Raw genomic sequence first — 15,050 nt, 5'->3', positions numbered from 1 at the left:
TCCCAAGTTAAAAGATGAACATGCTGATAATATCAGCAGAGAACATTAAATAATAGTAATATAAAATAAATTTTATACCACCTTTAAAGGTGGCTTCTCAAAGCGCTTTACAGAATGATAGCAAATAAAAAGAATACACAAGACAAAACACAATTACAATATACAGAGGAGACCCGATGATGGTGGTGCTAAGAAAAGTAGAAGCAGAGGGGTAAAGAATGGAACCAGTTAAGTAAAGGCTCTTCTAAAGAAGAAGGTTTAGAGTCTGGATTTGAAGGAGTTAAGGGAAGGTGGCTCTCTGATATCCTTGGGCAGCGAGTTTCAGAGCTTGGGGGCATAACAGGAGAAGGCCCTGTCACCCATTCAATGTAGACGGGTTTGGGGGACAGTTAGGAGACCAGAATTACAAGAGCGAAGGTTGCGAGGTGGGGAGTAGGGTGATAATAGTTCAGACAGGTACTGAGGTGCCAAGCCATGCAGAGCCTTATAGGTGAGCATGAGGATTTTAAAGTCCACACGGAATTTGACAGGAAGCCAGTGCAAGGACTCCAGGATAGAAGTAATGTGATCACTTGCACTAGACCTGGTCAGGATTCTAGCTGCTGAATTTTGGACATACTGCAGTTTGTTCAAAGTAGATTTAGATACCCCAGCAAGTAGAGCATTACAGTAGTCAATTCGAGAGAACACAAAAGCTTTTCAGCCACAGTTAGTGATGACATAGGGTGTAGTCTAGTGATACTTCTGAGGTGAAAAGATGTTTTGACAATAAGCTGCACATGTGGGTCGAATGTTAAGCCAGAATCGAGTATCACCCCAAGGTCTTCAATTTAGACTGAAGCTCAAGTACAGAACCATCTACAGATAAGGTTACAGGACTGGCTTTATGAAGCTGATGGGGTAAATGAGGTAAATGTTTTGTTTGCCGAAAAAGAACGTCAGTTGTATTTCAAGAAACGTTGATTTTGGGGGGGAAAAAAAGCAACAGTAATGCGTCATAACAGTGTAGCAAGTATGCAAACAAACAAAAAAAAAGACTAACGAAAAAATGACTGGACTGATCTCTTTTTGGTGACTTTTTCAAAATGTTTGTTTTAGTGTGACCTTTTGTCTTTCGCAGTCTTATCAAAATTTTGTATAAACACTCAACGTGTTGTCTTATTTTTCAGAGTTTTTTCCATTTGAATCTCTGGTACATTACAGAATACGTTGTCTGCTGTGTCTTTAACAGACATTTCTAAACCCTGTGATACCGAATGCAGTTAAAGCATTAGAAAAGTACAGTCCCACACTTGTCTAGTGTTTAAGGTCAGGGTTTCTACAGTAGCTAGAGAACAAAGGACTGAAATTTATACTACTGTCTGCTGCATCGGAATCCTATGGGGACTAAAAACTGGACTGCATCGATTTTCAAAAAGCCTGCCATTTCCGGCCAAGACCACGGCTGACGGGAAGCCCAAACCCGAAGTACAAGGAGAGACCACGCTACGGACAGGCGGTCAGTCCATCTGTGGGCGCGCAGGAAGAATGTAGACATGAGTTAAGATAACCAGCGTGAACCTGAACCGGGGAACCATGGAAACTGTACAAGGAAGGTACCCAGGTCTCGAACTGAACCAAGGCAAAGTGAGGTAGCAACGCTGTTACCGTTCAATTTTACTGACTTAAAGTAAGTCGTTTAAATTAAATCGTATGTCATATTCCCGTATTCATTTGATTCCATCGCCATTGTTACAAATTGCTGAATTACAGCGCTCAGTTAAAGCGCCTTGAGGGTGCTCTGGAAATGAAAGGCGCTTTTTACAGTAAAAACATAAATTGATTGGTTTTAAAGGCGGTAATAATCGCAGTGCATTCTGTTTCCATTGTATTATTTAAGTAAAACAACCCTAGATATAATGCTAAACATAGTAACATAATTATGGTAGGACATAACCTAAAATTACAGCCTGCCCTTCCAAACCCCCGACAGAAAAGACTACGCAAAAGCAACAGAGCGGCCACGTGTTGTCTTCTAATATCACAGGGGGGAGGAAAAGGCGGAGGGCCACACCTCCGGCGTGCCGCCCAATCAGGACGCAGACCTGTTGAAATCAGCTGGTTTGAGATATATTAAGACAACCGGAGAGAGACTGATGCAAGAGCAGGCTGAGGTTAGCACGTGTGTGCTTCAACGGAGAAAGCCGCATCGGGACCGCTTGCAGTCGGAAGGGAACAGGATTTAATTAATTCACCTCAATTTCAGTCGAAATACTTCATTATTCTGGTAGGTTTCATTTCACAGTCTGTCGGTTTTGTCTCATTGGCAGTTTTGGTAATGGGTTTAATTGCGGTTTCTCGTTAATTGAATTCTAGTATAAGAATCGGGATTCTTATACTAGATCAAGGCTTTTTGAAAGATTTAAAATGTAAAATTTGTGATCTATCCATAACGTAAGTAAACGAGAGTGGTGCAGTGAAATTCCTCACTTCATACAGAATGTATACAGTATATATGTGGGGTTTGGGTAGGGCTCTCCACCATTGTGGATTATCATTATACTCTTTGATATACAGTAGTCGTCCTTATTCTTTTCTGATATGTGCCATTCGGCTAACGAAACGAAGGATCTACAGCATGTGGGTATACGCCTTAAAAAATCAAATGAAGCCTTTCGCGGAAATCGGCTGCAGTACATTCTCGTAAATTGTACATGGCAACATTTTCTCACTGCATTTTAACTGCCTCTGATTGGGCCTCTGGTTAGAGAAAACGAATGCTTTCCGCTTTCACATATACCTTCTGCCGAAATCGAATAATCTGTCAGATAAGAGGTTCAGAGAATATTGGCACATCCCTTCTGACGGTACTATTTTTAAAATCTTAGCAAATCCGTAGCAAATATCACTATCAATAAATGTTGCGCCCTGTCTTAAAAACAAAACTTAAAACTGAAGTTTTATCAACGTGCACACAGTCGGCGCATTTGGTGAAACGTTAGCAGTTTAAGAGGTGGAAGTCGAAAAGGAGAGGGGCGTTATAAACGCATTTAACGTTTGACTGGATATGTGCAGTTATGTTGTTTTTGGGCTGTAAATTGTGAAATAGCTTATTCTTCCGCAGGCTGATGTACTGTAGGTTTGCATTAGTTGAGTTGCTATCAATTCCAGAAACTTAGGACTGGAAAAGACGGTATCACACAATGTTGGATCCCTCTGTGCCTAGAGATCCCGATTACCGCACCTGCTAGCTCAATCCTTCTCTCAAGCATTCAGGAAATGAGAAATACGAGCGCCTTGCTCGAGGATAATAGAGCACTCAAGTTCACTGCATAAAACCCGCAAGTGCGATATGACGCGCTGGTCTTTGTGGAGACAAACTGTCTCTTCATGAGGGAAAAAAACCGGATTCGGGTAAACAGTCAGTCACTATACAGGGAGACTGAACAGCTCCCGTTTCTAGAGCCCTGTCTCCGTGTTGCATGAAAAGTACACTATGTTGTCGTATTTAGAAATGTTCAAGAAAATCTTGAATTGTGATGTTTCAGAAAGCTACGATTCTTCCAAAATTTAAGTTTTTAATTAAAATTGGTTATCGATTTAATTAAAATTAAAGACTAAGTCTTTAAGTCCTGTTAGTACCTGTTTACGGTCTTGTAGAGAATTTCAAATGACTGCAATGTTTTGTTTTAGCCCAAGAAATTGCCGCTAAATTAGGACGTGTTCTTTTTCTAGCCTTACGCAAAAGGGGAACTGATTTAAAAAAAAAAAAGACCAGTTTGTACTTTCGCCACAACAGTGACCATGAATGGATGATGCAAATCCTTCATCTAAAGATTAAATCTTACAATAAGAGACGGCCGCGTGGTTATCGTTGTATCTACTATGAAGTATATTCGCCGAGAAAGTTACAGATGTTTAAAGATACGAAAATATAATGTTTGATTTTGGTATGAGTGTATATGTTTAGGTGGTGGCATGACCATGACTACGGTTTTTTCCATCAGTATCTTAAACTTGCTTTCACATTGCACGAAATTATCAAAGCAGCTACAGAGAGAATGGTCCGTAACGGGTCAGATTATATATATTCTTTTAAATATAATCCTTCTTTATCCAATTTAGTGCACTAACGGTAAATACATAATTGCAGTATATAAAATTTGGCCCTTCCGAGATGTTAAAACAGAGCCCCAGGCGGTCAGCAGCCTGTTTCCCGCGGGCATGTGGCTGGGCGCACGTCTCGAGGTTTCTTGTCTCCTTGGCCTCTCGCACAGCGTCTGGGGGAGCGTCCGCCCTCCGCGTCTTCTGATTGGTCAGCTGCGGAGGCAGTGCCCTATAAATACCGTAGGGGGTGGCTCTGCAATCTTTGTCAAGGCTGAAATGTTCTAACTCGGAGACAGGCTAAGAAAGATGCATTAGCGAAAACACTGCCGTTTAGAAATAATTTGATTGGTGCTTCGTTAGGACATTTTGTTTTAGATGTGGAGCATTTAAGAGATTTGGAAAACCAGTTTTGCCAGTAGAATTGTGTAGTGGCAATTCTACCAGAAGTAGTCTGTGAAAAGTTAACAGATAAAATTATATGTATTTTTCGAAATGTGGTGTTGCTAACTGCAAGGATGTTGACATTAATATGGTATATTCTAATTTTTCAATCAATATAATGGTTTAGTACTAAACACAGTTTATAATTGCATTTTGCTCCCATTAATGCAGGTTTTGACTTTTAACATGGTAATGCATGTGACTGTTTTCACCTTTACCTGTATGTAAGTGTTTGGCCTGTTGCATTCTGGAGTTATGAGTTTACCGTATGCAAGCTCTTATAAAAATAGATCTTGCTGGCTAGTGTTTCCAGGAGAATTTCAGCACCTAACCTCTTTCTCTGAAACTCTAGTAGGTCTTCTCAGTTTACTGATTATTTTATTTCCCTCTTCTTTCACTGTGACATAGAACATGCAGACAGAGATTCACTCTGTGTTCATGTGCTGGATTTTACAAACTGCAGGCTTTTGAATAAGTCAGTTACCAAGTGATGAATTTTAGAGCCTACTATATTCTTGGTAAATGTGCATAGACATATCTGTGGAGTTAACAACACTGATAAATCAGAGCTATGTTGTACATGATTCATAAATTGTAATAACTGAAATGGGAATTAAATTGTACTCCCAAGTATAAAATCCTGTAGGGAGTTTTGTTATATAACTTGCCAACCTTTTTATACCGAGAGGCAATAAAGCACAACGAATGTTATTGGTTCCAGTATTCTTTTTTTTTTCAGTAAATTTGTGATTGCACACTTCCTGTTTCAGGTCTGTAGGTGTGAATTATAGTTCGGGAATACTGTGTGATATCTGCCAACTATTCATCTTGAGTATTTCCTGAAAATTTGGAAATATCTGGTACGAAAAATTTTTAATTGATAGACCAGTTTGTGACACTCTTTCCCCCTTAGGCCGGAATTTCCAAATGACTGCTCTAGTGTGGTTACCGTTGACACTGTGCTATTCTTTGGATGAGATGTTAAACAGAAGTCCTGATGACTTGATCACTACGAGTCACACGGAGCCGTTAACAAGTAGGGAAGTTAAGCCTTGTGTCCCGGCCAAATTGCACTGTAAGCTCTTGATTCGTGTGGTGAAGTAATTTCTGCTGTGTAGTGGAGCCGCTGGGGTGTAATGGCTGCTGTGGGTTACCTAGCTGGGTGCCACACTCCCGTAGGTCTCTTCTTGTACGCAAGAAGCTTTGGAATGTGTTTGGTATGAAAACTTAATACAAATGCTTTCAGGTGTTTTAAAAAAAAAACATTCTTGAGTGGTTGTGAAAGTAAGCTGCATATGTCGTCATGTGGCCTAGGTCTGTGTCTTGTCTCAGGGCTTTGTTTTTACCAGCAGGGTTTCAGCTTTTTCACTTTCACGTGTTGAGGAAGCTCGTGGGTGTAAAGTGCTTGAAAGGTGAGCTCTCCTCTCGTTTGTCGTCACGCAGGTGCCTGAAGATGCCGGTATTCAGAGCTCTCGCCAGGGCCGCTCAGCAGACAGTGCTCACGCCAGGCTGCGGGTGTCGGCCACCGGCCCTGGCTGTCCGTCACATCAGCTTCTCCCCACGCCAGGTCACCTCAGACGCCAGCTTCCACTCGGTGTCCTTCTCGGAGACTGACCACCCCAAGGTCCTCATCACAGGTACGGTCTGCGTCCACAGGGATTCCTCAAGACTGAGGAGCTCCAAGACACAAGAGGGAGGGGATGTGGCCTGCTCTACCTTATATATGGCTCTGTTTTTTTTTTGTCCTTCATTATCCTGATCCTCCTTAATTCTTATCCCCCAGAAAAATAATTTACCAATTTTTTATTTTTTTTTATTGGAAGCCCGGGCAGTAATTTTGACTTGGTATTTTTGTTTAAACCTTTAGTGTACAAGTGTGATTGTAGTATGATGTGATTTCTTTGTGGTTGTTGCTTTGTGTAAATGTAATGGTAAATAGAAACAAAATCAATGTGACTTTGCTGGTCCTCCTTTAGAGCATAAAAAAGACAATTGAGCTGCTAATCCATCATTGTAATAGTACAGTCTGAACTGCAGTAAGCCTTCAAGCTGATCCTCTGTATTGAAGTACTGTCTCATTGTTACTATACAAAATCCAGATCAGACCAGTCCTCTGTTATGTAAGGAGTGCTGTAGGGCTCTCCTTGCAGCGTCACCTTGGCAACCGTCTGACGTTCTTTGCTAAGATTGGGTGTTACTGTTGTGTTTACAGGGGGTCTGGGACAGCTGGGAGTGGGCCTGGCGAAACTGTTGAGGTAGGAGCCTTAGAAATTCTTAACGTTAATGCAGGATGGAAACCAATTAGGACAGTTATTATGTCATGTAAATACAGAAGTAATGTTTACAGTTGTACAGAAGTGCTAAGTGCCTTAAGAACAATCCTGCCTAAGGCCTTTTTATTTCCTGTGCAGCTCTGGTGCAGGCAGAAATTACTGTCCAAAGGAGTTTAATTTCCTTTGTGTTAGTATTGACAAATTCCAGGCATTTCTATTTAGTTATATCTAGCTAATGTTTCATTGCACAGTTAATCCTCGATCACTGAGAATTTACACAAGAATCATGAAGATACTTACACTTTAAACCCGTTTTATATTCACACAGAAAACGTTTTGGGAAAAACAATGTAATCCTGTCAGACATTAGGAAGCCCCCGAGCCATGTCTTCCACAGTGGTGAGTCTACAGATACCTTTTCCCGTTTGTGAATGTGGCAGTTCATGACAGTTGGATCTGCAACTTTATCTTGGAATTAAGCTGGAATGTGGCTCTAAATCTTGAACTCTGTTTCATGAATGACAGGACCATTTATATATTCCGATATCTTGGACTACAAGAACCTGCGGGAGATTGTGGTGAATAATCGGATCACCTGGCTTGTTCACTACAGTGCCCTCCTCAGTGCTGTCGGAGAGGCCAATGTGTCGCTGGCGCGAGCCGTGAACATCACTGGTGAGCAAGTGGTCTGCTGAATTTTTTTAAATTCAGCCCAAGGGGAAAGTGCAATGAAAAATGAAGTCTTGCAGAAATGCATGCTGGGCTCTGGTACTTTGAATTTGTACTGTAGTTTTCAGAAAGAGTTTTATTAAGATGTATTTTAAGTCTTGTCTTCCTCAGAGCAAAATTTTCTGGACTTGTTGGGGGGGGATGTGCCAATAATCTACTGTTCATCACAACGGGGAATGAAAATATTCCTTTCCTACATTGGCTTTGCAGCTTCAAACTTTACTTTCGGAACACTTGATTCCAGAGCAGCATGTTAGAAACGGGCCCCATCATGTCTTTTTCTGTCTCCCCCTCTCAGGGTTGCACAACATCCTCGACATTGCGGCAGAGCACGGGCTGCGCCTGTTCGTCCCCAGCACCATCGGAGCTTTCGGTCCCACTTCCCCGCGCAACCCCACCCCTGACCTGTGCGTGCAGCGGCCCCGCACCATCTATGGGGTTTCCAAAGTGCACGCTGAGCTCATGGGAGAGGTGAGGACAGAGGCTGTCAGGAGCATGTGCTCCGTATCAATTGCATTAGAATGTTCTCGGTAAAGAGTGCTCGCATTGATCACATGCGTCTCGGGATTTCTTGCATTAACATACACTGTGACCGCTGGAGTGAGTTTTTTTTTTTTGTGTGTAAACATATTGGGTGCAAAAACCGTCTGTTTTTCTGTCTCGGCAGTACTATCATCACAAGTACGGGCTGGATTTCCGCTGTCTGAGGTACCCCGGCATCATCTCGGCAGACTCGCAGCCAGGTGGAGGAACAACAGGTGAGATGCACAACTTTCTTATACGCTGAGCAGTGAAGTTGCTAGAACATCGCATTTCTTGTGCTCGTTTTAGCAGTGAGAAGACCTAAAAAAAATCATGAATATGGATATTGTATAATTGGTGGGTAGTTGTGTTGGATATTACCCATGTAAAACATTTCCTTTAATACTTTGCTGAGGTTGCTGTTTATATTTTTCCAGTAACCTTGGTCTGCATATGTTATAGACAATTCAGTTTTGTATAGTATCACAAAATATTAGTATTATTATTACATAAGAACTGTACAGCACTTTTTTCTGAAGCTTGGAAGCTAGATATTGAGTGTGGATGCATACAGTGAATGTCTGAAAGTTAAATTATTTAGGTTTATTTTTTTACATATTGTATGTTGCAATTCAGTTTTTACTGGTAACTTCTTGCATATTGTTGGACATTTTCATAGTTGGAGAACCAGCTTGCATTAATACTATTACCATGGGTTGCTTTAGCTAGTAATGCTTGCAATGTGGGCTAAAGATATGATCTGTGTAGCTTTTCCCTGCAAAGGACCTTCAGTCATAAACTGATTGTATAGGCCTTGCAGCTGCAGACGAGCTGACCGCATGAAATGTGACGCTCAGGGAAACTTAAAGCCCAAATGGAACTAAATCTGTTTATTACCACTTGGAATGTGTCACTCATAACACTCACAACATTGTAAATTCTCCGCAGTACTTGAGTGTAATGTACAGTGTGCAGTTGTATTGAAATTTAGAATTTATTGTGCATTCAGCTGGATGCTGCTGTGTTGAAATTGTGTATACCCAGCTAGAATCTATTAAAGGATCAAAGTGTATATATTTTTTTAATAGGTTAAGCCTTATTCATGCACAGTGTGCAGGTGCTTGGCATTCATTTTAAAAATGCAAAATTACATTTCACCTGCAGGAAAATTCTATCCTTTTTACAGTTGCATGGCTTGAATACCAGCTTTTCTAGTTATGTAATTTGTCAATGAATTTCAGCTGCGACGCGTGTGAGCCTGCTCTCTGTGACCTCTCCCCTGGTGCTCTTGCTCTAGACTACGCAGTGGCGATCTTTCATGATGCTGTCAAGACCGGGAAGTTTGAGTGCAATCTGAAGCCAGACACGCGCCTGCCCATGATGTACATCGATGACTGCCTGCGCGCCACTCTGGAGGTGATGGAGTCTCCAGCAGAGCAGCTGAGCATGCGCACCTACAACATCAACGCCATGAGCTTCACCCCTGAGGAGCTGGTTGCTGAGGTGCAGAAACAGCTGCCTGACCTCCAGGTCACCTACAACATTGACCCTGTGCGACAAGCCATTGGTAAGAGACCAGACTACAGAGTGAGGCTACAGTACCAGACCCTTCATTAAATATAGCGTGTACAGTATCTGCCCATCTGTGAAATACAGTGCTTGCTTCCTTGCTAGAACGTCTGTGCAAAAAAGATAATTGGCTGTTTAAATATCCTTTAGGAACTGAATCTGAAATGTTGCCTCCTCAGTTATCAATGAGTAATACTCGTTTCCTGACGGATTTTCCCTGTCGGTGGAAGCTTGTTTTTACAGACTTTTCTCTTAGCTCTTTTTTTTTTTTTAAATCAATCTTTTTAACCACCATTTCTGTCAATAATCGTGTAATTTGTGTCCTCATGTTAAGCTATCAATAAGCCATTTTGTTATCCAGGTTGCTTCTATCAAAACCACTCTGCAGCTGTAGACGTGTTTGTTCACTGAGATGGGATAATTTGAGAAATTGTGCATGTTGCTAATTGCTTGGTCTAAATGTTATCGAAATTTCCTTAATGTTAAACTGTTTTTGGCTCTACAGCTGACAGCTGGCCCATGAACTTTGATGATGAGAACGCACGCAGAGAGTGGGGCTGGAAACACGAGTATGACCTCCCAGAGTTGGTCACAACGATGCTCAACTCTATTGGCGCAGACTCCCGAATTGCTAGTGCCAACTGAACCAACAGCAATGAACTGTGACCTGGGGCCACATTGTGTATATAGTGTAAAAAAACTGAGCTTTACACCACAGAGACACTGGTCTGTACATAATCTTTACTCCATGTGTTTCAGGGTAATTACTAGCTTCGTAGGCAACAGCGCTTGGATAGTTTCCGAAGACCTGAACGTTGAATAGTCCTTCTTTACTGTTCCTGTTCTGTGTTCACTTCAGGAAGATCCAGACATGCTTTTGCTGCATTTTTGCTGTTCTGCTAGGAATTGCTCCAAAAGGGCTTTGTCTGAAAATGTTTTTGGAATCCTATAGTGTCAAACAGGCACATGGCTAGTAATTTCTAAATTTAAGACTTTTGCCTCTAATACCAAAGATAATTGCCTGGATTCTAATATCACAGTTTCAAAAAAAAAAACTTGAGAAGCCATCATCAAAACTCTTAATTTTATAAAAGCTGATGCAACTGTAATACCTCCTTTCTATTTTCCATAGGTTTGAATTATTTTCAGCTAGTGCCTATCAGTGTGTATATTTTGGGGTATTTTCTCTACTATTCTGCAGTTCGCACCATGGTTTTGTATAAGTTTGTAAGATTTAACTCTGTCAAATTCGTTGGTGTAAGGAATGCAAAAATGAAGTTTCTCGTTCTGGGAGAGTTTGGTATCTTTTTTTTTTTCTTGAACATATCATGGTTTGAGATTAACTGTGAGCTTTACACTTAAACTCAGAATTCTGCAGCCATGTGCTTTCAAGATTGAGGAGAATGTTAAAATACTTGGCAGTTTCTACAACGGAGCCGTCAGCTTTTCAATAGATGAATCGGAACTGAAATGCGTGCAGCACATCTGTGTAATAGTCCAGTGTAGGGTATGAAATTAAGGACTGCCGCACAAACATGTTCGCTAGACCAAAACTTTACAACCATGTCAATGGAAAGGTGTTGAAAGCCGCTTTTTGGCGTTACAATACATCAGGATTGTGAGCTTTTGATGCTACGCTTTGTGTTCAAACTGTGAAAGGTGTTAAACATTGTCTTCTTATCTCAATACCTGGAGAGTTTGGCGACAGACTGAATTGTGGCTTTGCAGTGTATGTACTGTACTCGAGCGTTACCCTGCTCTGGTCCTCAGCTTCCATTGTGCAGCAGTTTTATACAGTAGGTAACCTGAAATGTATTAACTGTTGGAGTTCTTGAGATAAATCTAAACATCCATTGCCCATTGAGTAGAGAAAAGAACACTCTCCAGTGTTGGTCTGTTTAGTGGTTTAAATAATGCTGTGTAATTTTTATTTATGAAGGTTTAATCTTGTATAATTATTCTTAAATTGTTTATATTTTAAAGACTGCTGATAAACCTTTTTTTTCACTTGCAACTTAGTGAATGTTACTGATTTAATACAGTATATTTTTACATTTTTACCTTTGACAATAAGGGGTAGTTATACAATCATAACAATTTCACACATTCAGTGTGACTTCCCCATTGAAATGCTGGAAAGTTGGAGCTATTTGAGCTTTTGGCTGGGGAAAAACTGGTTAATTGCATTAATAGTTGATTTTCTTTAGAAACAGCTAAGGACTATGATAGTTTGAAATTTAAGGTCTTAGGATTTGTTCTTAAAATTGAGGAACTCCAAAAACATCCTTTGCATCTGGTTTTGGATATTTGTTTTGTATTTATTACACATGACATACTTTTAGTAAGCACTTGTATACATGGAACAGTACCTTTGTTTTAAGTGTCATACTTGTTCTTTTAAAGCCACTGATTACAAAAAATCCACATTGTCAATAAAGCCATTTTCAACTAAGCCTACCCTTGTCCTTCATGTTTAATTTTTTATTTAAAATTTCAGCTGATTTTAAGCAATGGTTGTTGAAGCTAGTTGTGAACTGAGGAAATGATAAATGCTTGAGTACTAAATCAGGAAGTTATTGCCTCTTCCAGGAGGAGTTGAAGTGACTTGCAACACTATAGGTTTTAAAATTTCAGTAACACAGTAAAAGACCTCGTTACAGGAGAACAAAATAATTTCCAATTATTTACTTGATAACTGTCATTGAGGGGCGAGTACTCAATTTTTTCCTTAGACACAATGTGGAAGAATGGCTGTTGGCATTTTTTTAAGGTGCTGATTTGCAAGTCATAAGGCTGTCATGCAGTACAAGTAAAACATTCTTGGCCTGACAGTACCGAGTAAACTGCTTAATTATACAGTGGGGAAAGCTGTAAACTTTACCATAGCATTGAGATTATAGCTGGTGCGTATCACTCAACTAAAACATTTAAAACTGAAAAATCCAAACTTAATGCTGCTCTTTAATGACAAGAGGGAATAACAGTTAGTTGACTTTAGAGGAACGTGGTTGTATTCTCATAAAGACAGGTTGCTGCACTGAGTAGATAAGCCCAAGACAGGAAGGAGGCCAGGAGTGATAGTGTGCACTGAGAAAGATGAATTTTGCCAACATATAATGTAGAAGAGAAACAGAAACTGGCTAATCAAAAGTAAAGACTGGTTAAGTTGGCAAGTAACAAACTTGAAAATGAAAAGTTCCAAAGGGAGGGAACAGGAAAATTGAGAGCAAATACAGAGCTGGAAATAACTGACACTTTCCATTCTAACCAGTCATACACACGAGTACCAAGAAAAGATTAGAATGTCAGGAAGAGTAGCTCATTCCAAGAAGTATCTGTTAGTGCCTCTAATACGTGTTGTATTCTGAAAAGCCAGACATACGAGATCCTTTCTTCAAAAGTGATAAGTTGAATAAAAGGCCATAAATGATTAGATCTTTTATTTTTAGATCGCAGGCATGTGGTCAAAACATGCGGATGGAGGAATATTTTTATTAAAAAAAACAAGTGGGCCAAGGTATCCAGATATTCGGGGCTCACTCTGTGGTATTGAATATACAGTGGTGTGAAAGAGAAAGTACACCCTCTTAAGATTTTATGGTTTTACATATTAAGACGTAGCTGACCTTCACCTAGTACTCACCAGGTCCCAACAATAGATACATCTAACCTCATGTGACAAATAACTTATACTTTGATATTATTTATTAAACAAAAAATCAACTAATATTAAGAAGAATGCATGAAAAAATAGTGCAACCTTACTGCTTGCATATCAGTTACGAAAGGTGGTTGATCATCACTAAGTGAGTTTACACCTGTATATAAATTCAGAAACTATCAGTTTGGTCTGGCGCATTCAGGTTTGTGTTAACACATCGTGCCTCGGTCAAAAGTTATGTGACTGTCTCAATGAAATATTGCTACTTATCTCTGGGAAGGGCCGTTTCCAAACAGTATGAAGTCCATCATTTCACAGCGAGAAAGATAATTTACAAATGGTGAAAGTTCAAGGTGGATTCCAATCTACCTAGCAGTGGGTTTCCCAGCAAGTTCACCCCAAGATCAGACCGTATGATACTCTGAAAGAACCCAAAGAACCCCAAAGCTACATCCAGGGATTTAGAGGCCCCTGTTGATATGGTAAACATCAGGTATCATGATTCAAATGTTAGGAAAAATCTGAACAAGAACGGCTTTAGTGGAAGGGGAGAAAACCCCTTCTCCCCCAAAAGAACATTGCTGCATGTCAGGTTTGCAAAACAGCACCTGAATGAACCACAAGACGTCTGGAACAGGTGAATCCTCTCGACAGGTGAGACCAAAGTGGAGTTGATTGGTCATAATACAAAATGACATAATGCAAAAATTAAACACTGTTTATCTCTACAACAACCTGATACCACCCATCAGGCATGGTGGTAGAGGGGTGATGATCTGGGCTTGCTCTGCAGCTGCAGGACCTCGACGCCTCACAATCAATGAGTCCACCATGAATTCCTCTCTATACCAGCGCATTATAGAGGAACATGTGAGACCATCTGTCCAACAGCTAAAGCTTAGCAGAAAGTGGATCATGCAACAGGACAATGATCCAAAACATAGCAGTAAACCTACACCTAAAAGAAAAGAATCAGAATTTTGGAATGGCCAAGTAAAAGTCCAGAGATCAACCCTGTAATAAAGTGATATAGAAATGTATAAATGTTGTTATTACATGTAATAGTCCACCAGGTGGCTCTACCCGTTTTCCAAGGTTATAGGAGCCATCGGAATGTTATAGTGTTGGTGCTAGAAAGATAGAGAGAAAACCAGAGAGAACTGGGGGACAGTTGGAGAAAGCTAGTGTGAGAGAAAGATGTCAGATCGGTAGTGTAATGTGCTGTACAATATAACTTTTCTTTAATACATAGTTCATTGCTACACACCTGCCTCCGTGTCATTCTTTGCTTCATGTGAACCTACAACAAACCCCATTGAGATGCTGTGGTGGGACCTAAAGAAAGCTGTGTATAAAAGAATGCCTTCTAACATCACCAAACTGAAGCAGTTTTGTTAGGAGGAGTGGTCCAGACGTTATGAGAGACTGATAAACTCAAGGAACATTTACTTCAAGTTATCGACCATCATGGACAATGTCTCCCACCCCCTCTACGACGTGCTTTCCAAAATGAAGAGCACATTCAGCAATAGGCTGATCCAACCACGGTGTAACAGGGAGCGCTACAGGAGGTCATTCTTGCCTACTATTATAAGACTTTACAACGCATACAATGGCAGGGGCAACCATTGACCTGGTTTGGGACTAAACCTGAGTCCTCGGTTTACAACTGGTGTTGTATTTACAACTGGTGTGCAACATATGGAAGTGGATTTTCTAATCTATCTATAATTGTGTAATGTCTATGTACGCTTGTGGAATATGCTTGT

At 40.5% G+C, this 15,050-nt stretch overlaps 1 protein-coding gene across 1 annotated transcript; it reads left to right on the top strand.

Annotated features, from left to right (window-relative positions):
- The first annotated feature begins 2,126 nt into the window (after positions 1–2,126).
- Positions 2,127–12,072, top strand: tdh (L-threonine dehydrogenase). The gene is made up of 9 exons (XM_006626084.3): positions 2,127–2,266; positions 5,971–6,164; positions 6,740–6,782; positions 7,129–7,199; positions 7,326–7,475; positions 7,828–8,000; positions 8,197–8,287; positions 9,349–9,618; positions 10,126–12,072. Exons 2-9 carry the CDS (start codon positions 5,981–5,983, stop codon positions 10,263–10,265), a joined length of 1,122 nt encoding a protein of 373 aa, XP_006626147.2. The 5' UTR covers positions 2,127–2,266; positions 5,971–5,980; the 3' UTR covers positions 10,266–12,072.
- The last annotated feature ends 2,978 nt before the right edge of the window (positions 12,073–15,050 follow it).

The sequence above is a fragment of the Lepisosteus oculatus genome, chromosome 2 (assembly GCF_040954835.1).
Source record: "Lepisosteus oculatus isolate fLepOcu1 chromosome 2, fLepOcu1.hap2, whole genome shotgun sequence".
NCBI lineage: Eukaryota > Metazoa > Chordata > Actinopteri > Semionotiformes > Lepisosteidae > Lepisosteus > Lepisosteus oculatus.
The sequence above is the reverse complement of the archived record's forward strand: the minus strand, read 5'-3'. Positions and strand labels throughout refer to the sequence as shown.